Here is a 27,437-nt window from a genome sequence, read left to right on the forward strand (position 1 = left end):
TTGTGGATCATTTGAACTGCCAAGTCAGTGTTTTTACTTTCGAATTGATAAACAATATCCAGTATTTCTTACCTAGGTTTTTCAATAGGTAAATTCAAGATCACTTATTTGGTTGAGTTGTCGACTCAAATTAATATCATCTTACATTTACTGGGTAAATTAAAAGGTAATTATTGCGGAATAAAAACACATGTAAACAGAGAAGGTCAAATAAGATTACTACTGCCAAATATATTTTTTTTAATGCAGTACATATCTGGACATAAATCATTCCGTCATTGCAACAGACTGTCTTACTAAAGTCAATAACGCCTGCGTTATAAAAGTATCAATTATCTTATTGATATAAATGAGTTTGTGATTTAAACTGTACGCCCTTTTTTTCTAACATGAAATTATCTTTTTCTGCGCAAAGGAAGTTGCGAATGGTGCGCGCGTAGCATTTTGGGAATTGTAGTTAAATACTTGAACGTGTCCCCGTATACTACACGTATTTAAACTTCCCTTCCCGACACGCCTGTTTTCAGGGGGCGTGTCTCACTGCCCTACTCATACATACTGATGTACATACCTTCCAGTAACAAGGGTAAAGGGGAGCAGTGTTGGGTGTATCTCAGTCACTTTGCTTTTCTGAAGAAAAGATGATAGGCGACCGCGGCGGAGCCAGAAACGCAGCACGGGGAGAAATCGCTTTACAGTCATTCGTACAAACAGAGCTTATCGAAGGAAAGTGAAGAAATTTTAGGTAGTAGGGACCTCCAGGACCTCCGGAGAGCGGGAGCTGTGTGTGTGGTGGCGGGGTTCGGAGATGTCCCGGGCTTCGGCGCTCCTGGACCGAGGAGGCTTTCAGGAAACAACCGATGAAGAAATAACCTCTGAGCACCAATATTTTACACAAAATTAAAACTATATCCACAAAAATTAAAGCTTGACATTTTACCGGGAGGACCCAGCATCTGTAAGTAAGTGTAGAGTGAAATGAGTAAAATTGATACCGGATCAGTTTGGGCTATGTTGACTAGTAGTACATCTGATCTGATCTGAATAAATTTGAAGATTTTTTTTTTTTTTTTTACATAAGGACCACAACGACAACCACTTTGTGAGTTGAATTATTCTAATTGAAAACTGTCACGTCAACGTAAATAACGAATAACGGTCCAGCAGTTCTGTGTGGTGGGTACATTTTTTTACGCGGCCCTAACTAACAGTAATTGCAAATATTGGCTGAAAATAATAAGTTAGGCGTTCGTCGTGTATCGAGTGAACTAACTTAACTGACTAGCAGCGGTGTTGACAAACATTGTGACAGTTACTAATAATTACTAATTTTTCGGCACCGCTGTCTTCTTGCAGTGATTTGTGTACCTCAGCTGCCCAAACGACGAGGTATTTAAACCGTTTTTTATTTTGTTAAATGCTCGCAGGTTCCGACGGCGCCATGCTGCCGAGTCTGCGCGCGGCCCTGAGAGCCGCTCCAGTCGCGAGACCCGGCTGCTTCCCGCCGGCGGTCCGCGCGAGCCGGCCGCTCGCGCACTCGCCCGTGCCCGCGCCCGCCCGCCACCTGGGAACGCACCCGCACAAGGAGCCCATGGAGCCGCTGAACTCGGCGCGGGGCGCGAGGGAGTTCATCTACAGCCTGCACCCCTCGGAGCGCACGTGCCTCCTCCGGGAGCTGCACCGCTTCGAATCCATAGCCATCGCGCAGGGTGAGAGTCGCAGCCGCCGGTGTCGCCTGCATCATCATGTCATGTCATGTGGCACGCGGCAGCGCGCGTGGAAAGCAGGTGGCGCCGACGCGGTTACCCCGAGATACTTAAAATACCCAGTTGTGTAAATCAAAATGGGTGAAGTGCAAATGAAAGGCTCTGCTGATCCATCCATAAACAAATCAATTAATTGGTCATGTTGCGTTAGCTGGTCTCAGAGGGTTTTGTGTACTTTGTACCTGTGTGATTAGGTACTTTGCCAGATAAGGCAGCAGGTACTGTAGTGGTTGAGGCTGTTATCTTGCAAACCAAATGCTCCTGGTAAGTTTGCTCCTGCTGTAGTACCTTTGATAAATTGATGAATTGATATATAAAGAATCCGCTGCTAAATAAATTGGTAAATCCTTGCAAAAAATGGGCATTGTAGATCACTTTTGAACAAAAATGTCAGATAAAGGTTAGCTGTATTTAATATTTTATTGAAGCAGTTCAGTTTAAAAACTCAGATCCAACAGCAAGGACTTTGTGGGACCTTTTTCCAGCCTGCAGATGCAGACCTCTGTCCTTCACCGTGGTGCTCCACACTTACCCCATTATCAGTATTAGAGTGGGCTTCTGCTCAAAACCTATTTTACGGCAATGGCTGTGATAATCATTGTTGAAATACTAACTTAGGGGCCAACGGGTTCAAGATTAGTTTTGAATCCTTCCCACTGTTATGCACATTTCACACCCTGAAAAAGATCCTGTGTTGATGTTCTGGTAAAAGTCAACCACACTGATGCAATTTAAAGAAACACACACACACACACACATCTTCAGAGCCGCTTGTCCCATACGGGGTCACGGGGAACCGGAGCCTACCCGGCAACACAGGGCGTAAGGCCGGAGGGGGAGGGGACACACCCAGGACGGGACGCCAGTCCGTCGCAAGGTACCCCAAGCGGGACTCGAACCCCAGACCCACCGGACAGCAGGACTGTGGTCCAACCCACTGCGCCACCGCACCCCCATTTAAAGAAACATTGCTATGTAATGTTCAGATCAACCACTGCAGTTTTTAATGTGTACTTGAGGTTAAACCCTGCCTGTGAGGTGACATAAGCAGGTAACTGGTGTTTATTTGTATGCCAGGACTGTGGTGGTGTGATTTGTTAATGGGGTCACAGACAGAACACTCGCTAGGAGGTCAGAAGAAAGACAGGTCCTGCATGAGTCATACACCTTTCATTGATGCTATTGTGAGAGTCCCAAGTGCTTCCTTCCGGCATCCTGTGGTGCTCACAGTGGGACAGTTTTCTCACAGACTACATGACAAAAGAATGGCGATGTGTTTTTACATCTGTCTGATCTGTGGATACAAGGTTCTCCAGGGACATGGACCTCCTCTGTTACTGGGGAATGTGTGCTTCAAAGAAGTTGTATTGGAAAGGGGCAGCAGGTAGTATGGTGGTTAGAATGGTTGCCTTGCAGTCAAAGGGCCCAGATTCTAGTCCCTACCACTTACCCTGCTATAGTACCTTTGATCATTGTACTTGCCTTGAGTTCTAGTTAAAATTACCCAGATATATAAATGGCCAAATAATTGAAAATAGCTTAGCACTGAAATTCATCTTAAAGAAAAGCATATGCTAAATGAATAAATTGACAAAAGTTCTGTTTATTTGATTTACGGTTTAATTTCCTTTGTTTTTTAAGAATGTGGTGTCTTTTTTGTAGTTAATGTTTTTGTTTCATAGGTGTGGTTATGGAAAAGGTTCTCCCTGGATGTTTTCAGCAAGGACAGTTTTATTGTATACAACAGTCTTTACATTCACATGTACTCATTTAACAGATGCTCTTCTCCAAAGAGACATACATCTCAGAAAATGTACAAAACCTCGTTACTTCAACAGATGGAGACATCGAGATGCAGACATGTGATTCTTCATTACTTCAATTTCTCATTTCTGTATAAACGGCATATGTTACAAGAATAACTACATAGATTTAGCAGATACTACACATAGTACACATTTATGGAGTACGTAAGGAGATCAATGGAGAAGTGAATCTGGAAGATGTGTTTTAACACCCATCTTGAATTTTGAGTGTTTCAGTAGCTCTGAGTGAGAGGTCATTCTAGCACATTGGAGCCAGAAAGGTGGAGGAGCGTAGCAAGAGATCAAGTCCTGTAGGTATCGGAGCAAATTGGCTATGGCCTACAAGACCATCAATCAGAGACTAGAACTTGATGAGAGCAGCTACAGGAAGCCAGTGGCGAGAGTCAAGGAGGTGTGATGCCTGCACAGGTCAAACACAGCTTGTGTACTGGCACTCTATCAGCTGGAGAGGTTTGATGGCTGAGACCAAAAAATCAAACAGGAGAGTTGCAGTAGTCCAGGTGGTATGTCACCAGGGCTTGGACCAGCAGTTGCATCGATCTTGTTGCGAAATAAGGGTGGATTCTGCAGATGGTTTTCACAAATCATATGACTGTATCGATTTTACTTTGATTGCACAGGCTGTTGGTTGTGTCCATGAACGTTAGTTGTCGGTACAGATTTAATAAGAACAGTAATGATGTCACCGGCATTGTTTGACATATGTAGTGGAAGCAGTCATACTCTATGTAAATTTTTTTTATCTCCCCCCCCCCCCCCCCCCCCGCTTCTTTTCTTCATCTTTCTCTGTCATGTGACTAAAATTGCTGACGCTGGGTTGATTTATACACTCCAGGCTTCCTACTTACTGTGACCAATTAAATTGTACGAAGAGCAGCGGAGCACATTTCTGCCTAGGTGCGCTCCGTTTGTGTTCATCAGCACAGCAGAGAGGGCCACATGTATTTTTAGGACCCCATGCAGACAGGAGATTGGGGAAACTGTAATCACTTTCCATAGCAGCATGGTGCCTCATGTAACCAGGGCATGTTTCTCATTTGTGCCAAGTTCTAGAGCCACTGGATGCAACAGTAGAGCTTTTTGCTCTAGTTATTTTCATTGATATCAGCTGCTGTGTGTGCAGCGGTACATGACTGAAGAAGTTTCCATACCTTGTGGTTGAAATGGGCAAGGCCTCTTCAGGCAAAAAGAAGCACTTCCTGATAAAGAGGCTCAAATGAGTTTTATTGGATGCAATGAAACAAGATCCACTGTAGCATTGTCAGTCATCACAATTGAGGGACAAGAGAGCCACTCTGTTCCAGGTGGGTAAACACAGTACGATTGAAGAGCGACTCTACCATCCTTATGGTGTAAATTGGCATGTTGAAACAAATTGAAAAGCAACATGGCATTTATATTTAATGCTCAATAACAGTGTATCTCCCTTCAGAAATGAAAAGGAAGCTACCTGTGATGAATATGCATGTGATGTTGGGAAGTTGAAATTGAATAGATTGTTAAATAAACACTCGTATCTAGAACGAGGAATAGAAGAGATTATTAAAAATTGATGCAAATGTTTAACTATGAAATGTACATTGTGTAATTTCTTTTCACTGGGCAATTATTGCTAAATATTGGGTCTGTTTAATTATGGTGTTACTTTTTAGTGATAATGTTAGGCATCAACTCTAACAGAATAAGTGTTAAGAGGCATTGCTTCAAGCTCATTTTTTTTCCCCTTCACAAACTTACTGCTTTCAGGCCAGTTGCTGCTGTTTGTGAAAGTACTTCTCTCATGTTAGATGTCAAGTCTCAGAATACTTTTGGATTTGGCCTTTTAATTCTTTGTTTGAATAAACTCATGTTTTACCATCGACCCAGTGTCCACTGTAACACATCGCTCAACAGAATATAAAAAATGCCATCTGTTGTTTTCCCCACTATAGGAATTGACGATGTCTGGAAAATGTTTAGCTTGGGAAAATACTAGATCAAGTTTTCATGTTGAGCTGAGGGAAAATCTGTTGGATTTTTTTTTTTTTTTGTCTTTTTGATGAGTTTGAAATCTTCAAGCTGTTGCTGTTTTTCCTTGCTCTTAACATGTGCATTATCTTCAGCAAGCTCCCTCCTTTAGATTCCAAATGGAGTTTCTCTAAACACACGTAATTGAGTTGAGCCAGATGCCTAGATAAGGCATGACTGACTAACAGCACAGATAGTGTCATCTAAATGTTAGCCTGACACGGGTTTAATTACTGCTGTTAGCATAGTGATTGGAGAGGGGCACAGATCTGAAATGAAGAATACAACATGAGAGAATGTAAAACAACTTGAAAAAAAGGTTAATGGTTAAAGTTAATCATTTCAAGATCAAATGCAGAATTCAGGATCCTTTGCAGGAAGCACTCAGATGGGGTTAATCTGCATTTTGGTCTGTAAGAATGCAGAAGTTAATGATTCCCACTGTTTTTTGCAAAGGTCGCAGTAGGCCCATCTCGGAGATGTCTTTCAACAGTGCCGTAGAACAGGGTGGAGCAGCTCTGGCCTTCCACTGGGAGCACAGAGGACCGTTTGCCGAGTGAGCTGTCACCACCATGATTTTGAGCCTTCTGTCACTCCACTGGCAAAGAAAGCACCAGTCATGCATGCCCACTGTTTCAGAATTATGACAGCAGTTTCTTGACCCAGACCAGCTGTCTTTTGGATGTTGTCCTGTGCGCACCCTGGGATGGTCGGTTCGCACAGTGTCGTCCACCAGTCTCTCAGCTCCTGAGCGCTGCCACAGTACTGTGCTGCCCTGCTATTCTTCACAGCTTCTTGCAGCAGCTCGACTTTCAATGGTTGCTTGCTGAGCAGCGAAAGCTTCAAAGAACTTTTCCCAGCTGAATGGTGTTCTCCCTCCGTGCTATGGAACACGGGTGTAATGTGAAAATATAAGTACATGCTGACAGTTCAGCTGCAAAGAAGCTTCAAACCTTTGTCTCCATAGCTTTCAGTGAGAGACTTAACAGGTGTACCTTTGAAATCGAGACTGAGATGTAAGTACTATACTGTAGTAATTTCTGGATTCAGTGAGATTTTGTTCATTGTAATGAACTCAGCAGAGGTTTTTGCATTAAAAACTAGAATTTTGATTTATAGGATCATATTTTTATTAATTCCAGGGAAATTCAGAGGCTCATGACTTCAACAGAATACAAGTTCCACAGTTATACTAACAAAATTGCAAGAAATGGTAACAAATAAATCAACATTTAGAAGTTAGTTATATGAGGTAGTAAATAAACGTACATTCAAATGCTGCAACAGCTCGGTAATCAGTGCACAGCCCTGCTTCAATACATTGAAGAACTAACAAGCTTTTGACTGGTATTATGTAGGTGGATGGTTATTGGTAAGAGGGACCCCTTACTGCTGTTTTTTATGCTGTAACTGAATGATCCGTTGATTAATGGAGCTCATATTGGTCACTTCTTGGAGGGGATGTGAGCCATTGTCCAAAATGAGCTCTAACTACCTCCTCATCGTGGCCTCTGGCACTGCCTCTGCTCAGGCCAATAGCAGAACCCTTCTTTGTAAGCTTGGTAGGTCTGCAGGTCTCACCGGCAGAAGTGTTTCCCCAGCACACATAACAATATGACAGTGGTGACCACAGTCCCATACAACGTGTACAGTTTTTCTTCACACAGAATGACCTAAGCTGCCTAGGAAAGTATAGCCTCCTTTTTCTTTTCTTGTACAGTACATCAGTATAGTGTAAGATCTACAGCTTGTTGCTAATATGGACCCCCAGGTACTTGTAGGAGCAAACAACCTCTGTCATTGTTCTGTAGTAATACAAATTTTTAATTACACCTTAAATTGTTTTTCATCAGAGTGTTACCTTTTTGACCAGTGTTTGCCTTCTGCCAGCTACCTGATATTTCTTTTAGATGGTTAGTTATTTGTGTTTGTGAGATTAACCCACAATATATGTATTGTGAGAATTATTTTTTCAGAATCTTTCATTGTAATTTCATCTCTCATGACTCAAAATGACATTTTTTCGTTCAACTTGTTCATGTAATTTATGCAGTTCCATCATGAAATTGATTAAATCTGCTGAATTGGCACAGGGCATTAAGTGAAATTATCATTATTTGTTTAGACATTAGCTGTGTCATTTCTTCATTTCTGAAACAAAAAACAGGAATGTTTTGCTGATAATGTGACACTCTTGTTCACAAGAATTTGTCTCCAGTCACATGATTCCAGTTCTGACTCATGAACTGTTTTGATTTTCTTTCAGTTGCCATGGTTACAACATGTGATTATGATGAATGGTTCCATGCTGAAGTGAATATTTGTGTCACCTGTGTTTTTGTCAGTTTTCAAGGCTCATGGTTCAGTGGAAAGTTTGCATGGTCATCCTTGTTCTAGTTATGCCAAGGAGGAACGGTAGGTCCTTATCTGTTTAATGCATGGTCAGTATGATGGATTATGGCCTTCTGTTTCCATTGCATTATGGTGAAGAGCTGTGAGGATGATGATGTGGCCACAAAGATGCATGAATTGGGAAGGTGTCAGTCTGTTTCTGTTAAACTCTCTCAGGATACTTGTACCCCAATCTTTGCAACAGGATGAGGGGGTTCGTATCAGAAATGGACTATTCAAGGTCTGAAAGAGAAGTGAATTGACCTGAAATGAGTTTATTTGTGAAACAACTGTGAGCACTACACATCAGCTGTATCATTTTCAAGATTATGGTCTATGTGGGTAAAGGAATACAAAGCCCATGTGGGTGAGCCATCCACTTCAATGACAGAAAATCTGCTTATCTCAGTTAACTACCTAAACAGTTTTATTTCCACTTACATTATGCTGTCCTAAGAGCCTGTATTGTGTGTGGCTGCAGTGCTAGGCATCAAAGGTGAGAAAAACCACATGCCTGTGGGTGAAAGCTATAGAATGGGTGGGGCTCAAAATACACTGATATTGAAGCTGGCAGGAAAACTTCCTGTGTACATTAAATGAATGGAATGGGTAAGACTAAAGCAGCAGTCTCAAGTAAATGTGTTTCAGTGGCTGAATGTCATGTAATGTTTCTCTTTGTAGAATTTCTGAATACTGGAGAAACTGTTTCAGGCAAAGTAGAATTTTACCTCTCAGTTTTAGATGTCATCTGCCCATGGTATGTAAGATATGAATGTCATTGGAAACAGTTGCTGTTCTGATGGTTGAAACACATTGTTATGTAATTGTGATTCCCTGCAGTTAAAATGTAAATTAGTCTATTTGGATCTTGGGGACTCTGCAGTTTTGCAAGTGTCCTAATATTAGGCAATGTGTATGCATTTCCAGCATGGAAATTTTTTATTGAGTGTTTTCTTTTTTTCCCAGCCTGAAATGCTGGGATTGCTATTGAAAATTACCCAGAACTTGCAAAGACTTCACTGTTATTAGTTCTGAGAATTCAATAACTTCTTTTCTTGACTCAGCTATAATTTAACATAAAGGTATCTGGTGGCTCACATGTTTACCCCTGTATAAATGTATGCAATAAGGCTCAGAGCTGACACCTGGTACAAATGTTCTCAGAGTGAACTGGACCCAAAACAGGTATATGTTGAAATGCTGCCTGCAATCTGGCGGTAGGAGGACTTTGGCTCCTGCCTCAGTAAAAATGCTAGAACAAAATAATGTGATAAGACTTTGGACACATTGAGCAAGGTACTTATCTCAAATCACTTGAATAAAAAATATCTTGGCAAATGGGTAAAACTGTAACAATACTTAACTGTACCGAGGGTTGCTGACTGCAGTGATTACTTAATTGCAGAACCCAGAAGTGAGAAGTGCGATTGTGTTAGATTTCATCCCTCTCCTCGCTTCACTTCCTTGATTGATTCCCGTAGATAAAAATGGCTCAGTCCTTTCCCATGCACGTCATCACTCTGGTCTGTCATTGACAGTTTGTCCTGATGTCCTTGCCGACAGCTGAGATGTGACATCAAGCAAGCTGTGCCCAAAGCAAATGAGAGAAGTTATAGTCTTTATGTCTGGTCTTTGTTTTTGCTTCTGTTAGAACACTTTTGTTTTTGTTTGATTTTCATTATACTTCTCTATTGTATCCAAGGTAAGGGTTTTTAGTCTTGCATATTTGCACATTTGTATACAGCATCCTAATCCAAGTGTCTGAAGTGAACGATAGTCTGCAACAGGGCAATCACACACACTCATTCACTCACACATAAGGAGAGAGGCAGGGTACACCCTGGGTGGGATTCTACAGACACTGGGTGTTTTAGAGTCACCAGTTGACCTACAGCACATCTTTGGAGTGTGGGATGAAACTGAAGCATCCAGAGGGAACCCACACAAACACAGGGAAAACATGCAAACTCCACACACAATCGGCCACACAGACTCCAGACACAAGATTCAAACCCACATCTAAACCCAAATTCTAGTCCATGTGAAGCACTGGTGCTACCTGTTTTACCACCCTGCTATCCTTATTTGAAACAAGTTAAGCAACATGGTTATTTACATTGTTCATCGTGTGTATAATTTACAGAACTGTCAAGTGTCCCATGTAATGAAAATAACTGCACTCGTATTTTAAATCAGTGGCCTGGGTGATTTACTCCAATATATATCAGACAGATGAAAGCTGTCACACAGGACGAAAGGTGTTCTGATTCTGTAGCAGGAGGCCTGAGGAGGAACAAAGCAGCGTGTGCCTGTCTGATGGACTACGTTCAGATCCAAATCATTTCTGAGCTTCTCATGGAAGTCTGCCAAGGCTGGTGGACGATACGCGTGGCTCTGTTGTGTTCGACACCGCCACTAGCCCAGCTGGGATGTCATTTTTAATCGCCATTCCCATTTTGCTTCCTTTGCCTCTGTTCCTCTGACTGTTAATTAGCAGTTTGTGGTATCAAGTTGCGAGGCCCATGCCAGACAGCCGTTCCGGTTCTCTGATTCAGCTGTACAAATGCTTAGCTTGGGGTGTACTGTCAGTTTGTTGTGAGCACATCTGTGGAATGAAGGAGAAGTCTCAGAATTATCTTGGGCCTTGGGGCTGGGGGATTTGCTCTTAGATCATCATGATGGTTACTCCAAGGTGTCAACAGCAACAGGGATCAAGGCAATTATTCCTTGCTCTTGGAAGTTGTTTTTTTTTTTTTTTTGCTGACAAACAGCACCTTCATCAGAACTCTGCATTTTAGTGATATAGAAGTAAAGGCCCCAAATTTATTCAGTCTCACAGTACCCATATGATTTATGAGTTCTTTAATATAGAAACGTATTGTGTAGTTTATTAAGCATTCAGCACCTGTCTGAAGGTTTCCTCACTTGTGCAGAGATAGAGATGTGATTACTGTTATGATACCATTTTTTTTTTTGTCTTCATACAGACAAAAGTATGCAGTTGGATGGGAAATATGGAAATTTAAATGACTGAATTATCAGATATTATCACTGGCACTTGCTGGTGTGTCTGATGTCTGAAATTATTACCTCTCCTCCATGAGATTTTCTGCTCTTGTCTTGTTCTTGGTTTTTTGCCTAGACAACCCAGCATGCTCCTGTGCACGGTGTTGACCTGATTTGTCCAGGAGAAGACAAGACGTAGGCATGGAAAGAAATGAGGCTGGTTAGATAAGTGTCCTGATCAAAATTAGTCACAAATCTGCTGGAGTCTCTAGGTCCACAGCAGCATGATTTGCACCTCAAATAGTGGCTATTGTTGAGTATTCTGTAGCTGTTTTCTCTTTGCCTGCCTGGTTAGGACATTATACAAGTTATAACAGCATGGTGCTCCCAGTGACTCAGTAGGGGTGTTAGGGAGTTTTTGTGTTTTATTTTGCACATCCTGTTTTATACAAAAGTTGCTTGTGTTAGTTCACAAAAAAGGCATTCCATTTGGAAGTTTATTTCGCTGTACTTTTGTTCAGCATGCAGGAAAAAAGAAAATGGGTCTGATGGCACCATATGCTTTGATTTATTCAGATATGCCCCATGGGGACTGTAGACTTGACACTTTTAAAGAAATTTGCTTTGATTTGTCAAAACCTTTTTATGAAGACAGAAATTTTGATTAAAAAAATGTGAGTAGCAAAACCGGCTGCTTTTAGCTTTGTGTTTACTTTTTTTTTTTTTTTTTCTTTGTCTTTGAGACTTCATGGTGACTCGGAGGGTAGCACTGTCTGTTCATGACCCCAGGGTTGCTGGTTCAATCCTTTGTCTGGTTCCATACCACTGCAATCCTATCTGGATCAGCAAATTGATTTAAAAAAAAAAAAAAAAAACAGTAATGTGAACCTGCAGTGTATATAAGCAGTAATTTCTGGCACGGTTCACCCACTGAAGGAGCACCAGGTAAAAGGCATTAGCATTCTGGATCAGTATTGGCTTCGAACCCTGAACTTGTTTGTTTCATGATGCCTTTGGCGCAGTGCTGCTGTCAGCATCTGAGTTACTCCTGGCATCTGCTGCTCTTCCCAAGGAAGTCAAAGACATCTTTCAGCCCGAGTTGGCTGTGTGCCCGCTGACTGGCGGCAGGTACTGTCCCCAAAGTGTCCATTGTGTTTCCTGAGGCCACCGCTGTGTTTCAGAGCCTGTCAGAAATACTGATAATGTGTTCTAGTGCTGAACTACAGTCTCAGATTCTTAATTTGTGCTGGAGGTTTCTAAGAAAGTTGTGTTAACGCTCTCGCTTGAACTTCAAAGCTCTTCAAAATGGGAAAACAAAGTCCTCCACATTAGAGTATAAATGACAGTAAATCCTTTCAGAAGTCTGTGCTTCTTAAATGTTAATTATATTTGGTCAATTTCTGTGGTTTCTATCCAGAGCCGTTTACATTCTGTTTCTGCTGTTATGTAATGGGTGCAAGGATTGTACTCTGTGTGTTTATTTCAGTGTTTAGTACACATTGTGCTTTGCCCAAAAGTTATATTTGTCAGGAATTAGCCTGAGACGTACTGAAGGAACTGTAGCAGAAAGTGTAAATAAATCAGTGAGAAATTAACAGGTCTCTTTCACTGTGTGCTACATTTTCACACTAGAACTTTAATTCCTTTGGGCAGTAACTGGTTTGTTACATGACAGCATGACAAGCGAAAGTTGTCCGCTTTGCTAACATAATCAAGAATGGTGTTTGTTTTCCTCAATTAGTAAAATAAATATTATTCATTTTCCATGCTTAGGTTTAAATGAGCTGCCACTTCTATCATTAGGAGGACTTCTTAGAAGAGCCAACACAATTATTTCGCTAAGCCCTATGCCTGAAATGTTCTATTCTCTGTGCGTATACCAAAACCAATAAGGCAGTGCTAATGAAAACTTCGTACAATAGAATATGAATAATTTGGCTCCAGCCCCAGTTTTGCACACAGCTCTGTGTTTTAATGGAGTCAAACTCAAGACCTTTGAGGGAGAGTATAGGGTGTGTCAGAATGACATCGCAAACACTGGACCTGAGCGTTTTAGAGAACTTTGAATGTTGAACACGAGTACATGTGGCAGATATATGAATGCAGTCGATGACTTGAGTTAAAACAGATACTGCAGGAGCAAGAACTTCAGTTGTGTTGCATATCCTGCTTAGTTGTGCTGGCTAAATTGAAGCTAAAAATTAAATGCTTAATTTATGAAATTATTAAATGCTTCCCCAGAATGATCAATCTACCCATTTGAGTATTTTTTTTTTTTTTTTCTTCCCCTTTCATTCTGAAGAACTGATAGTATTGGTCATATTTTAAAACAAATGACCAGGCATCAGCAGGTAGTGCTGCTGGCTCATAATGCTTGGGCTGTGCTGTTGGGCGTAGGTTCAATCACTGTGCAGTCTGTGTGGAAGCTGGATGTTCTCTCCATGATGCTTGGCTTTCCTCCAGGTTCTGTTGGTTCCTCATACAGTTTCAGGTCCATTGATCGCTTTAAATTGCCTTTAGTGTGTGTGGACATGCCTACCCTACAATGGACTGGCATGCCATGCAGTGTGTACTCTGTAAATGTACTTTGCTTAGCCAAGCACCCTATCTGTGACCCTGCATTCAGATAAATGGTGTGAAAACAGAGAAAAATAATATTATTCACCTGAAAGTTATTAGCTCTACCATAGTCTGAGAAGCCTAGTGAGGTTCTAATCTTAGTCTAAAAGTTAGGTAAACTGATCCCTACATTCACATTTGTACTTGCATTTTCTGCCAGGGGAGTTACTGTAGTATCACCTACAGTACACTTTCTCGTAAAGTACTCTAGTACAATGTAGAGATGTATATAACATTCACTGGTACCATTTATAAATGTATATCATGTACTCTATTACAGTCTAAAGATGCCCACCATGTACTCCAGTATTACCTTGATATCCCCCCCCCTCATTGTCATATAGCAGGAAATGTGAGACATTGATTGCAACAGCACATTGTGAGTGACACAGCTCACCCTGGATTTAAGTTCATGAACTTCTGTGTCCATTGCCCTGGTTGGATCTGTTCTGCAGGACTCATTCCAACAGAGTTGATGTACAGCACTACAGTTCCATTTATATATCTAGTCTGAGCTGTACCACTGTTTATAGCTCCAGACCCTGTGATTGATTTAGGACTTAGAGCTGTTTCTTAGTCAGCAATAGAACCACCAACTCAATAGTCAATAGTCGCCACATTTCTTGTCTTCTCTTTAGCTGTATGTTCCTGTAATTGGTGGTTTGTCTGCTATTGATTGTAAGGCTGTGACTGAGGATGTAGTTGAAAAGTGAGTGTTGTGGTAGTCCTTCTTTTATACTCTTGAGAAATGCGCTAAACCTGAAATGCTCTTGCTGCCAATTGGTTAAGCAGTTAAATACAGGGCAAGCATGTGATGGTGTTAGAGCTGAAACCTTGCAATCCAGGGACTTGGGTTTGAGTCACACCTCTTCTTGTAGTACCTCTAATCAAGGTATTTACCCTGAACTGCTTCAGCACAATTACCCAGCAGTGTAAATTAACTGTAAGTTGCTATGTATTGAAACTTGTACACAACACTGTTAAGCTGCTTTGAAGAAAAGTGTGTGAGATGATTAGAAAGCAAAACTTTTATACTGTCAGTATAACAGTATTGTTATACTGTTGCTCTGTTTTTTCAGTGGTTTGTCATTGGTTGTATGATGCAGTGGTGCACCCCTGTGAAATTCAGTCGCCATATTTCTCTCTCTTACATGTGATCAGCTCATGCATCTGTCATCTGGGACATTCTTCCCTGGAATGGCAGTTGCTTAACTGGCAGAAAGCAGACCTCCTTCACTCCACATGCTTCTGTATGGGTTAAGGTTTCTCAATTTTCTCCCAGCAGCAGCAGTGTCAGCAGATACTGCTTGGATGCTACAGTAGCCTTAATCGCTTCAGTGAGCAAAAGCTAAACTGTAATGTTATGATGATGCTATGTGTGTGACCACTTCCCTGACATCATTCTGTATGCACGACTGTCTCAGCTGGCTTATTTTTCTTTTTAATTTTTAGTGTTTTTCATGAGAAATTCTGTGGTTTTGTGCATCTGTTAGTGGTGGAGTGCAGACAGCAACTTTGTTTGCATTTGCTTGGATCTCATCTTTTTTTTTTTTTTTTTTAAGTGATAATGAACACAATGTTGCTGCCGTCTTTTAAACGATAAAACGGGTAGATATTTGTGTTTGCATTTATGAACCAGTCAAAATAGTCTGGACATGCTGCATACCATATGGCTTTGTAGTTGAAGGTCATGTCACCGTGTGCGAGAGGAGTTGATTTTTCAGGGTGGATTAAAGCTTGTATAACAAATACAGCCTTGTATTGTCACCATTTCTTTCAGACCCCACCAGGCATTCTGTAGAATTCATCAAGGTAACATTATAATCCAGGGTGGTAGGGATCATAATGAGCTGAACTGTCTTCCAGGAGGGCAGTGGTTCTAGCTCAGGAGTAGCACTGCTTTTAGACTCCAGAGCAGTTCTTGATGTAAATTACATCAACAGAAATACCCTGCCGTACAGATGGATTCAGTAGATTGTTGTGTCGTTTGCTTTGGATGAAACTGTCTGAATACCCAGAGAGCTAATTCAGGCCCTCGACTTTGTGGTGAGTGGCAAGCACCAGATGTCAATGTTGTGACTGTGTCTACAGGGCATGAGAAAAACGACCCAGGGATCCAGAAGCAGTGCTGATGTGTGCATGTTGTATTGACCAGATATTTTTTGAACAATTTCATTTGAAGCCTTTTAAAGTCAGATTTGGGAATAATGAATGTTTTGTTTGGATTTCTAAGCAGACTAAGAGCTCAGCCAGCATTTTTTTTTGGTTTCCCAGTCTGTGGCTCTTATCCCATCCTGTGTCTGACTTCCTGTCACCTGACGATGTTGCCTTCTGGTTCAACTCTAGATCTGAGTCCCTGCTGTGCTGTTAGCCCAGAATGTATTCGCCTGGCAAGTGAATGCTTTAGCAAGAGCTTGTCTCTTCAAGGAAACTGGCTGTAATTCATTTTTGTTCCCCCCTCCCCCCCCTTTTTTTTTTTCTAGAAAAACTGGAAATGGCTCCACCAACAGCTGCTCAGTTGAGATATGGTAAGAGCATTGTCACCATTTACCTGAGTGGCCACCTGTACATAAACTCTAGGCAGTCAGTCTCTTGCAAAAGGAATTGTGAGCAGACAAGTTCTCCAGTTAGCAGGTAGTGCACAAACGCAATATCATGCAGTCAGCAGTGTGTAAAGAATGTGGACCATGTGGTAGTATATCAGTGTTTTATTTATGATGCCGTAGTCTTGTGCAATTCCCATCAGAGCAAATAAAATTCACATATGACCTAACTACTCTTAGATCACTTTGCTTTTCCTTTACTCTCCAGTTTTCCTCATATACTCAGTTCTGCTAAGGAAGCCCAGGTGTAATTACTTTTCAACTGGTGTGGTTATTTTGGGATAAAATCTGAGACTGGAGGAGTAATCTTTAAAGAAAAAACAAAACAGGACAAAGTAGTAGTTGCTGCATTTTTTCAACCGCATTGTCATAGATGTCCGACTTGAATATAACTCATCCTTGCACTCAGTTACAACATGTGCACTGCTGTCATACAGGTATTATGTGATTGTACTCTTGTCAAGATACCCTGAAACATCTGTATTACTGTTTAACACAAAATTCAACAAAAACTTCACAAATCATAGTTTAGAAGGTCACAGCAGTGTAAACAGGGTGTCTATTTATTTACCCATATAATTTCAGAGTGCATCCGCTCAGAGATCACATTCCCATATATCTTGGACAGAAAAGAAGCAATATGCCTTCACCACTCATGGTAAATTTAATTGTGCTGTCTGTGGCTTGGTGTTTAATGCCCTGGAATAATGGCAAAAAGGGCACACATTGAATCCCTGGGCACTCTACATCATACCTTAACGTGGTGGCTAATTACATTTTCCATAAAGTCATTATTCCACCATACAAACGGAACAGCTCAAAATCATTACCTTTGCAGAAATTGCTGCAGATAAGGGCACCTGCATAAGCATGTGAATGAGTTTTTTTTTCCTTCCCCTCCTCTCTCTCTTTTCTTGCGCACATTCCTGTATGTGATCTAGCTGGACCATGGAGGTCAATATGTGAATGCCACTGCATTTCTAAAAAATTCCTGTTCGCCTCCACTGTACACACTTCTGCGGTGGCTCTCCTACTATGATTTAAAATTCTGGCCCTAACCACCATATTACTTGCCAACTAGCAGTTAAAGCTTTCTAGAACCACTGTGAGCGGTTGGAGAGTGACGTTTCCGAGGTACTTCAATCTCCATGGCATTGTCAGTTACACTACATTTTGTCACATCACACTCCACCTTCCAGCTGCCTGCAGGTCATTGACTCGGGTAGGTCATTGCCAGAGATTGTAATGATATGATTTAGAGATGTGACTCGGTTCTGTTTTGCTGGAGTCAAGGTCCTTTATGTCCATTGTCTGGAGGAAGTGTGGGAAATGTGCTCTCTTCAATGAGACGTTACTTTTATTTCTCTTCCCTATTGCAGTGCTTCTTCACAACGCCATCCCTTTTATTGGATTCGGCTTTCTGGACAATGCCATCATGATTGTAGCGGTGAGTTCTAGGGACTTTTTCAGTATATCCTTTATTTTTTGGGTGGAATGTGTGTGAATATGCATGTGAATGTGGTGATTTAGGGGAATTATTTTACTAGTGCTTTGTGTCTGAAGCAGATCAGAGCCCTCATGGAATCAAGTGTGCTTTAATCCAGTCACTTATGATGTTTTCACTAGGTTAAAATTACCAAGTAGGTTCAGCAGAAGGTTTTCGATTCAAGTTAAAGCCATTTTCTCGTGCTCAGAGCTGCTGACTGAAACATGCCTGAAATTGGCCGTGACTCGCTCAGCCTGCTGTATGAATTACTCAGGTAAAGGAAGAAGTACACCTGGTAAAGAACAAAACTGTTCTCATTGGATTACTTTCTGGTGTTTCTCAATTCCTGTGTTTTGGGTTTGGGGAATGATCTCGCTCGCTCAGTCAGTGTGGAGTTTGCATGTTTTCTCTGGGTTCATGTGTGTTTCCTGCCATTGTCCAAAGATATGCATATCATGGTGAATTGGTGTACTGTACCTCACTCCCTGTGCTTCTGAGGGATGCTCCGCAGCACTGTGACCTTGCACCAGACTATTGGTTATGGATTATGGATGGATGGATCGTTTTATACTTCACCAAGTAGATTTATGCAGCATGTTGATAGCTGTTGATTTAAACAACTGCATATACATAAACCGATACTACTGAAGGTGAATTTTTTGAAGTGTCATGAAGAGATACTTGATCATGGAGAGGCTGGGATTTTTCTTTTTTGTGCAGAATATATTTATCAGGTCTCACATGAATGCATACACAAAAACATCTAGAGTCAACAAAATGATACATTGAAAAACATTTTCTCTTAATCTTTTAGGGAACCCAGATTGAACTGTCTATTGGTGTGATTCTAGGAATCTCCACCATGGCAGGTACGTGCAACTCTTTCTACAACGCTGTGTTGTCTCGCGGCATCCATTGTATTGCTTTCTTTCTACACAGAAATTTTAGTTATAAATATACTGCTTGCAGTAGAGTTACTATAAGATTTGATGTTTCTTCTGATGAATAGCACAATGTACTATAAATCTATTCTACCCGGTTGTCCACTGATGTCACTGGTCAAACCTCCATGGACATACTTAAATTGTAGGTAACTATCAAGTATGTGTGTGTAAGTCACCAAGGGCAGGCTCCAAGAGGGCACTTGGTGAATATGAATACTTCATCTGTGTTGTTCTGCAAATGGTACTATATATGAAGAAATATCTGTCAGAGTGCATGAAATCAGAGCATAACAAGTGTAACAAAAGACACTTGCAAAATAACCACCATAACACAGACAACTAAAACTTGTCTTTCCATCCATCTCTTTCCGTAATGTATCTCTTGAATCTATGGGGAATTGTTAATGTTGGGGAAGGGCATTAGAAGTAGCGCAAGGGTGGCATGTGACTCCAGAACCTCTGATATATGCATTTGTATTTGCACATGAATTGCTGTTCCCTGCACCTGGCCATTTCCACGGAGAGATTATTGATTTTTATTCCACAGTTTTCTCTGCAGCACTGCCTCCCTCACGGCCCCATTGTGCACGGGGAGGAATGGCATTCGGACTATCGCTGTAGCAGCAGAATTGACGGCCAACGGGGGGCTGTTCCAAAAGGACACTCCTCCTTTCATACCACTCCACAGCTCTGTCAGTAGATTGATTTGATTTAGGGTCTTTTCATGAGATCTGACAATCATGCAGTTAGAAATATCTTGCATTAATGCTGTTGATTAAATTCACTTCTTTCTGTGTTCTGCAGCCTCCTTTATCTGATCACACAATTTTATATAAGATGGTTTTTTACATACAGTAGACAGCTAATGCATTTTTAAATTATTCTATTTTCAGCTCGATCATTTTATTTAATGGTTATAAATTGGGACTGTCAAAATTGACGTGACTTGGAATTGTAGTAAATGTGCATTGTTGTCGCAGCTGCAAAGAATAATTATCAAACAGGACGAAAGGGCCTGTGGTGATTGCTTTGACAGGGACTTGAAATGGGTATATAGTGAGGCCATTGAAGGTGGATCCTCCAGAGATGACTACCATGTGGTGGATCTTCAGAATCTGCCACACAATAACGTATAAGCGGGGTCTGGGGAAGTGGCTAATAGATGTCCTGCTGTGTTTTTTTTTTTTTTTTTTTTTTTCTCCACTCATGCGTGTGTGTGTGTGTGTGTGTGTGTGTGTGTGTGTGTCAGTGTTTTCTATGGTATCTGAAATACCATTCCAAGCCGAAGGGTGAGCTTTCCCTATCTTAGTCGTTTCATAACTTGATTTACAGTATGTTCAAGCCATCATGGTCGAAGTCTCATTCAATTTAAAGTCCCTGCATCTTGAATTGCAGAACCACTTTCAGCAAATTTGTCCTCGTGGCTTTCCCTGTTTTCCATGTATATTTTTTTAATTTTCCCAAAGGAAAATTAATGCAATAAATGTTTCCTACAGTTTTAATGTCATGTTGATGTTTAGTCATAAGGAGTGAAACATAGCCTAGAGTATTTTTTGTAAAATTAAACTTTTACTTAGCTCATATTTATTAAACAGTGAATGAAAAGTGCGGAGCCAGCATTACTCCCACCACTCTAATTGTTAATTTTATTTATATTTAGATGAGAAGTGGATTGATTGATGGAAGTATTGCTCTCGTTTGGTGATTATTTCGGTTTTCTGGAGCGCTGCCTAGAACTGTTATTTTTCAGTAATTTAATCAAGACAAAAATAGTCCATAATTCTGAGTATACTCATTTCCAGCTGTACAGCCAATGTAAACGGTCATAGGGATTTATTGCATGAATCATCTCTGTCCAAAACAGAGCTTAAAAAGTGACAAAGGCCACAGTTTATGAGTAGGGAACCTGATTTTCATTAATAAGGGACATGTATCATAGGTCCCCCCAATTGTTATGAAAATACGCAGGGTGACAAGTGTGGTATCTCCATTCTGCTCTCATGCTCAAACATCTGAAACTTGTTGTCCTTCTAAAATGTGTGCTTTAAATTGTCCCCCAGTTTCCCATTATTATTATCCACTATTTACCTGACACCAAAGTGATTTACAATATTAGCTTTGTACACTACCCTATTTAGTGATTTACCCATTAATACACCTAGGTAACTTTTACTGTATCAATTCAGGCTAATACAATGAGCAGGGATTTGAACCCAGTTACATTAAGTAAAACTTGATTGCTCTAAGTAGTTTTTAAAATTTTTTAGGACGCCCATGTAGTTTCACTGTGGCCTCCTTTATATTTTTTATGAAATTTTTCTGTCTGACAAGGAAGCTCAGACTTTGGAACAGTATATCAGAATTCCTTGAAATGTATTTTTACGTTTTGACCTAAACAGTTACCTGCCAAAGAGCAGATGATTCCTTGAGAGTGCTGGAACAAAAGGTTCTGAGCGGATGGCTTCGGTTTGATATCAACTTCCAGTGCAGACTTTGTTCACTTCAGCAGGTTATCTGAGGGACACTGGGAGCTGGAAGCCAATAATCAGTCTGTTTTTAATGAAGAGCAGTTTGTGAGCCCACATGCTGTTGTTTCTCATGTTGATCTGGAACAGATTTCACTTATAATTATCAGGTTAATCAGAAGAAGTACTTTACCATATTGAATGTGTTGTGTGATTATGAAAGCTGGCAAAGTATTTGTATGCAATTTAGTTGCGCTTTCCCCGCCAAAACAGCCTGTGCTTTGGTATATTTGTACATCTGGATTTTTTTTGTTTGTTTAACTGAAGCTATACCCCTCTCAAAGGTACAATAGCTGTACGTCTTCATGGTGTTGAGCGGCAACGTTTAGTGTGTATGTCCAGTTCTTTAATTACAATGCTGGCCGCAACCATATTAAAACTCATGTGGATAATGGAAAGCAGTGTATCCATTGTACCCTCTCGTTTGTCGTTTCAGCTGCGGCTTTGGGGAACCTGGTGTCGGACCTGGCTGGGCTTGGGTAAGGAAAGCTCTCAAACTAGGCTGCCGTGGGGACCAGTTGTTGGCAGGGGTGGGATGCAGGTTGTGGGTATAATGATATTCCTCATGTCTCCTCTGTGGCTGCTTGAGTTTCGGTGCATCTGCGGTGTGGAGCTGCGTGTCGTTTTATTTCCTCCCAATGGTCTCAGCAGAACAATTCCGTTATGAGAACCATTAGCCTCGTAAAGTGCCTTGTTTTGGCCTTTAAAGATTCAAGTTCTACTCTGTGGAAGAAGATAGCCCAGTGATTTCTGCCCAGAAGAACAGCCAAGAGTTGATCATGCAATTACAGTGCACTTTCAGTATCGAAAAGATTACGGATTCTTCAATAAATATAACACCTTTTAAAGACACTTGTAATTTGGTGGTTTCATTTGATTGATTTAGTCTTGCTGCCATGGAGTGACCAACTCAGTTACCTAATATTCTTTTCTTGATATAAAATATTTAGAATATCTTTACATTTACTTTATACACTATTATAGAAAATGTAGACATTTTCTTCAAGCCAATTTCATATCACTCCAGCCATTACTGCCCTTTAACATGTTTGCTGGTGGAAAGGCTTCAGTGAATTTAACACCCATAATTCCCATCAGCTCTTCAATTTAAGAACTTCTTTACCTGGAGCCAATATTATCATAGCACTCAATTCACACACTGAAAGAGCATCTGAGAGGAATGAGCTGAATGTAAGCGATACCATAATATATTTTCAAGACCCAGTCACACCATCAGTACTGTAGTAACATCAACTGACACCTATAACATTTATGGATAGCACTACATAACCATCCTTTTCAGTATCATATTTGTGAGAGCTGGTGGGCAGTGATACCATGGAATGAGATGGGGTTGAACTTGATGACCAGTTGTCCACTGCTTGGCCTTCCAATAATGATGATCAGCTGCTGGTAATTGAGGACTGCTCAGCAGGACATGTAAACGGCTTGATCGAGAGACTTGGGGAGAGAGGGAAAGGGGAGCAGGAAGGCTCCCAGAAGATGGCCTGTGATTTGTTCTGAGAGGGCAGTTTTCTGTTGTTAATTTTGTGCTCCATTTGGATTTTGATGTTTCTGTGATCCCTGAAAGGGCCCCCCCCCCCTTGCAAGTGTTCTGGGTGTTTAAAAAAGCCTAAACTTTTGGGAAAAACCTCCTTGGCCTCTGTCCTGCCCCATGTGACCACCTCCGCTCCTCAACTGGGCACACTGTGTTATGAAGTGTTTATGTCCAGCATTTCATTACACTTTTTTCATCTTTTTTTATTCCACCTTTGTAGTGGTTACCTTTTATTATTTTTTAAATGACTATGAAAGCTTAAAAAATGGAATCTATTGGGTTCATGGACTGTAGGTTATTGCTTTTTAAAATCTTCAGACATTATTGAGACCTTTGCTGTCTGTGGGGAAAATGCAGACAAAACTCAGACTCAAGAAACCTTCAAATTGTTAGGGTGTTTAAAGTAACGAGCAAAATGTTTGACTTTTATGGGCCACATTACAGCAGCAGCATGATGGAGCTGTTGTTTCTGTGCAGCCAGGGATGACTAGTGCCTGCCTTTTCCAAGCATCTCTAATGGTCTGTGACAAGGAGAAAGGCATTGTGGGAGTCAAGCACATCTGTTGTGCTCCCTGTTCTATCAGAACTGCCCCGGGGAGCCTCACTGGACAGGGTGTCCGTCCGTCATATAAGCCGTGTTCCTGTACGGCGATGAAAACGCATCAGGTCCAGGGGCACAGTATTTTCATTATCTGGCTCCTGTGTTCCCCTAATGGTTTATTTGTCATCTTTAAAAAGCTGTCATTTGTTTTGGGGAAAGGCATTTCCGCAAGAGACCAGCTTGCAGACAGGATGCGTCTGGATATGAAGTGTTGTAACAAGACCATCTGCTTTGGCTGCGCAGGCTTGCAGGCTACGTGGAGGCACTAGCATCCCGGCTGGGAATGCAGATTCCGGACCTGACCCCAAAGCAGGCGGACATGTGGCAGACCCGGGTCAGCTCCCACACTGTGAGTGTCCCTCTCCTCACACAGGCACACACACATCTCCAACGTCACTGCAACAAACAAAGTGACTGTCGGGTGGGTTGGAGCACGTAATGGTCAGATACCTCCCGGTGTCATGCTGATCTCATGGAGTGTCTGACGGGAAAATTAAGTCGCCAAAACTTTTATAGATTATTCAGTTTCTTCTGTTGCTCTTTGTTGGTGTGAATTCAGCTGTCTGAGAACAGTTCTCAGAAAATGAATGAATGAATGAATGAATGGAAGTACTCTGAAACAAAAAGGAACATAAGTCAGGTTATTCTGCATACATACCTAAACAGAAAAATGAGTCCCCCTTTTAAAAATCTCTGTTGAAAAGAAACTGAATTTCTGGCTCTTCTACAATCATTGTGAACCTTGAGGTCCACCAGCCTGTAGCTGAAAAAGCTCACCTCACAAACAATTGTACAGTTCAAGGCAATGTAGTCTCAGCTGATTTTGGCTCAGATTACATTTGTACCGAAGTGGAGATTGAGTCCTTGTGCAGTGGTACATCTTCACAGAGGTGGAAGGTTTCTGAGAAGAGGTGTGGTTCAAGAAGAAAACTAATGCTTAGTGACTGTAACAGTCATGTAATGTCATTAGTCATTCATCAAACACTTACTGACAGCTGACATAGAGAAGGGGCGCATGCTGGGTTTAAATGGGCACTAATTACCACATGACCACATTCAGTTTTGTTCAAATTACATCTGTAACCCCCTAGATGAGTCCAGACGGCTTATTTGAGTAGTAGTTAGATGGAATTTCCAAGAAGTCAGAAGATTAATGTCCACCTGTGTTGTCTCCCCCAGGGAAAAGCCATCGGAGTCGGCATCGGCTGTATACTTGGAATGTTCCCTCTGTTGTTCATCAAGGGTGAGGATGAGGAAGAGAAGAGCGTGAAAGGAGAAGAAGGGCAGCAGCCATCCAAGGATTCTGGTGGAAAGTGAGCTACAAAGCCCCCAGGCCCCTGAAAAAGACTGGCCTTCTGTGATATGGGTTACTGTGTCAATACCTCTTCTACTGTTAAAACAGCTTCTCTGAGCAAACAAGACACTACACTACTAACACTATAAGCATGACCCACTTTGTGTTAAACTCCGTAGGTAATACTGATCTTCAAAATGCAGGCAGTGTGGGGGGAAAACAAACAGTGCTGTACCTTTGAGACTTACCATATCTGGCAACTGCTCTTCTGCTTGTTTAGGTTTTGCTTGTTTATACTGAATGCTAATGTCATGTATTCTTTGCTTGTTTATATCTCACATCGGGAAGGCTTGCTTAAGCATCGGGATTGTATGCTTGTGTGTTGAGACTGGATTGAATTTCTGCATGGAATTTCCCTTGTTCCAAAGCCTTAGCACAGCTCACCTGTGGGAGATGCCACATTTCCGCAGTGCCATCGTTAATTTCCCACGCAGGCATCTTCACACCAAGTCTCCGTGTGGTTGTTTCAGAGCAGGAGGGGGCAGAGTGAAGTGCTGTGAGTTCTTAGCTGGCTTTTCCCTTCTTTTTGGGCCTTTTGACTAATGACTGCTGAAAGGTTATTGCTGGTTCCCATTTACCCCTCTCAGCACTGTGAGCTCAGTTGAACTCGATGTGCATCGATGGGCCACTTACCGACATGCTGTTACCATCCAGCTACATCTTCACAGTAGCTTCCAGACCTGGTTCACTGCCCTGGTTCACAGCACACTGTCCTCAAGAAACGTTAACCTGCAGCTTCCTAAAATCAGCCCCCCTGTCATGCGACCTGCACACGTAACCGTTGCAGAGTGACTGTTACACGGGTGGATTCTCACAAACCTGTACATTTGTGTCAAATTATTTGTGAGGTGATTATGTTTTTAAGCAGCTTTTTCCAAAATAATCCAATTGCATTGTAATTTTGTTGTTGAGGCCCATTGTAGAAATATATAATAGTATTTATTGTTTAATTTTTTAAAAATCAGGCCTCTCTTGAGAAACATCTGTCCTAGATCTTCATTTGAGTGTAACAGTCCATATTTAACCCTACTCATATCATGGATTACAGTTTTTGTCTCTGTGAGACCACTCTTTAAAAATAAGTGCATAATCATAATTTCATTAAACCTCTATGGTAAATCCATTCTCGAAGTCAGGCTGAAGTTTCACACATTTTTAGAAGCAGAAATTTGTGTTTTTTGTCCCCCCCCCTTCATGTTCTTGTATTGTGGTTGTGATGAACACAATGCAGAATATATACCATTGCATTTAGACCTGTGTACTCAACTCCCCCCAGATTTTGGAGGATATAGTATTCCTAAATGTATGATTCCGCCCCCCCCCCCCCCCCCCCCCCCCCCACTCTCTCCATGATGCCATCTGTGAGAGAAAATACTTGATGGCTCCTTTTAGAACTCAAATAAAGCCATATGTGGAGGAATGGCACACAAACTAAACATAATGATGAAAAGCTTTGGAGATATACTGCACCTTTCGAAAACTAATAGAGCTCTAATGAAGTTTGTTCTGTGATAGAAGTGACATTTTCTAGGAAAGTGAATTTATTTCCTTTTCCTGTGTCTTGGGATGCCATTAATCTCTTATCTAAGTTTAAGATGCATGCTGCATGAAGGAGATGTGTGAAGTACTGAATTCAAGTTCCCTGAAAGGTCCAACAGCCTGAATTGCTGTGCTGAAGAGTAAATTTTCACTGGACCAGAAAGGGTGTCAGGTGCACACCCAGTGTGCAGCAGATAAGTTCCCATTGTGTGACTGAGTGGTTTGTGTATACATTTAAATGTGCAAAAATATCTTTTGTAATCTGAAACTGTTTTTAAAGATGTATTAGCCCTTTGTTTTGAATATTGTGAGTTACCTCTGTTTTTGCTTGTTTTCAGAAGAACTGACAGCAGGTGTCTTGTATCAAATCATCCATTATACCTCATTCATGGTTAATACTCATTTCATGGGAGCCAAATAGTTAATTACCTCAACTGTGGTTTGAGTTTCCTTACACAGAAACATTCACACCGACTCTTCCTTGAAGAAACTTCTTACACGGAGACCCATTCCTCTGTGAGTTTGATGTCAGAACACTATACTGCCTGCAACACTGTCAGGGGCTGCTTGTTGCATCACAAACAAATGCATTAAAAATGCAACCTTTCTTGTTTTAATGTGCTCTGCATTATAACAGATTATCTCCTGTATATTAATGCGATGTATGATCCAAAAACCCCAATGTTTACTATTCCAGTGATTCAAACAGGGATAGAAATTTGTGTGATTTATGTGGTTGCTTGATATGTCTTATGTGTAGTAATACATTTTTTTAATGATATGGCTGTGTCATTTTGCACAATTTATCCTGCATTGTTTTCCTACTATATTATAAACTCTCAGTCCAAAGTGGGCCACTGGCCAAATTGTATCACAAGTTTTAATTTTAGTTTAGTTTTTCAGCGAAATGTAGTTGTTCTCTACTGGCCTGATCCACCGAGTGCTGCGGTTTGTTTCTCAGTCTGAACAAACTTACTGTTACTTTGTCGGTGTTACGTTCAGTGTGTAGTGACTAAATCTGACTCATTCTGCAGTTTTTAATGCCCCCCCCCCCCCCCCCCCCCCCCGACTTGACCATCATGTGTCCTTGGACACTCTAACACTCCTTTTCTGCATCTGATCATTTCTTACTCTGAAAATAGAAAAGTATGTAACTTTGGCTGGAAATTCTTGTTGGACTGACATTTACAACTTTTACAGTTTTTGTGCAGT

General features: G+C 41.2%; 1 protein-coding gene across 3 annotated transcripts; it reads left to right on the forward strand.

The window, feature by feature from the left end:
* The first annotated feature begins 564 nt into the window (after nucleotides 1-564).
* Nucleotides 565-27,437, forward strand: LOC108940528 (transmembrane protein 65-like). 3 transcript variants are annotated; one of them, XM_029259898.1, is made up of 8 exons: nucleotides 565-962; nucleotides 1,428-1,709; nucleotides 16,099-16,143; nucleotides 17,598-17,665; nucleotides 18,519-18,573; nucleotides 21,610-21,652; nucleotides 23,576-23,681; nucleotides 24,512-27,437. In XM_029259898.1, exons 2-8 carry the CDS (start codon nucleotides 1,442-1,444, stop codon nucleotides 24,647-24,649), a joined length of 723 nt encoding a protein of 240 aa, XP_029115731.1. In that variant the 5' UTR covers nucleotides 565-962; nucleotides 1,428-1,441; the 3' UTR covers nucleotides 24,650-27,437. The 3 variants fall into 3 exon arrangements, with proteins under 3 accessions (XP_029115731.1, XP_018618290.2, XP_029115732.1); XM_018762774.2 differs by having other exon boundaries at nucleotides 565-958; XM_029259899.1 differs by lacking the exon at nucleotides 565-962 and adding an exon at nucleotides 1,118-1,176.

The sequence above is a fragment of the Scleropages formosus genome, chromosome 18 (assembly GCF_900964775.1).
Source record: "Scleropages formosus chromosome 18, fSclFor1.1, whole genome shotgun sequence".
In the NCBI taxonomy this organism is placed as follows: domain Eukaryota; kingdom Metazoa; phylum Chordata; class Actinopteri; order Osteoglossiformes; family Osteoglossidae; genus Scleropages; species Scleropages formosus.

Coding starts and splice junctions, on each gene's coding strand:
- LOC108940528 (XM_029259898.1), top strand. CDS start 1,442: ATGCTGCCGAGTCTGCGCGCGGCCCTGAGAGCCGCTCCAGTCGCGAGA. Junction 17,666..18,518: donor ATGCCATCATGATTGTAGCG/GTGAGTTCTAGG, acceptor TTAATCTTTTAG/GGAACCCAGATTGAACTGTC. Junction 18,574..21,609: donor AGGAATCTCCACCATGGCAG/GTACGTGCAACT, acceptor TTGTCGTTTCAG/CTGCGGCTTTGGGGAACCTG.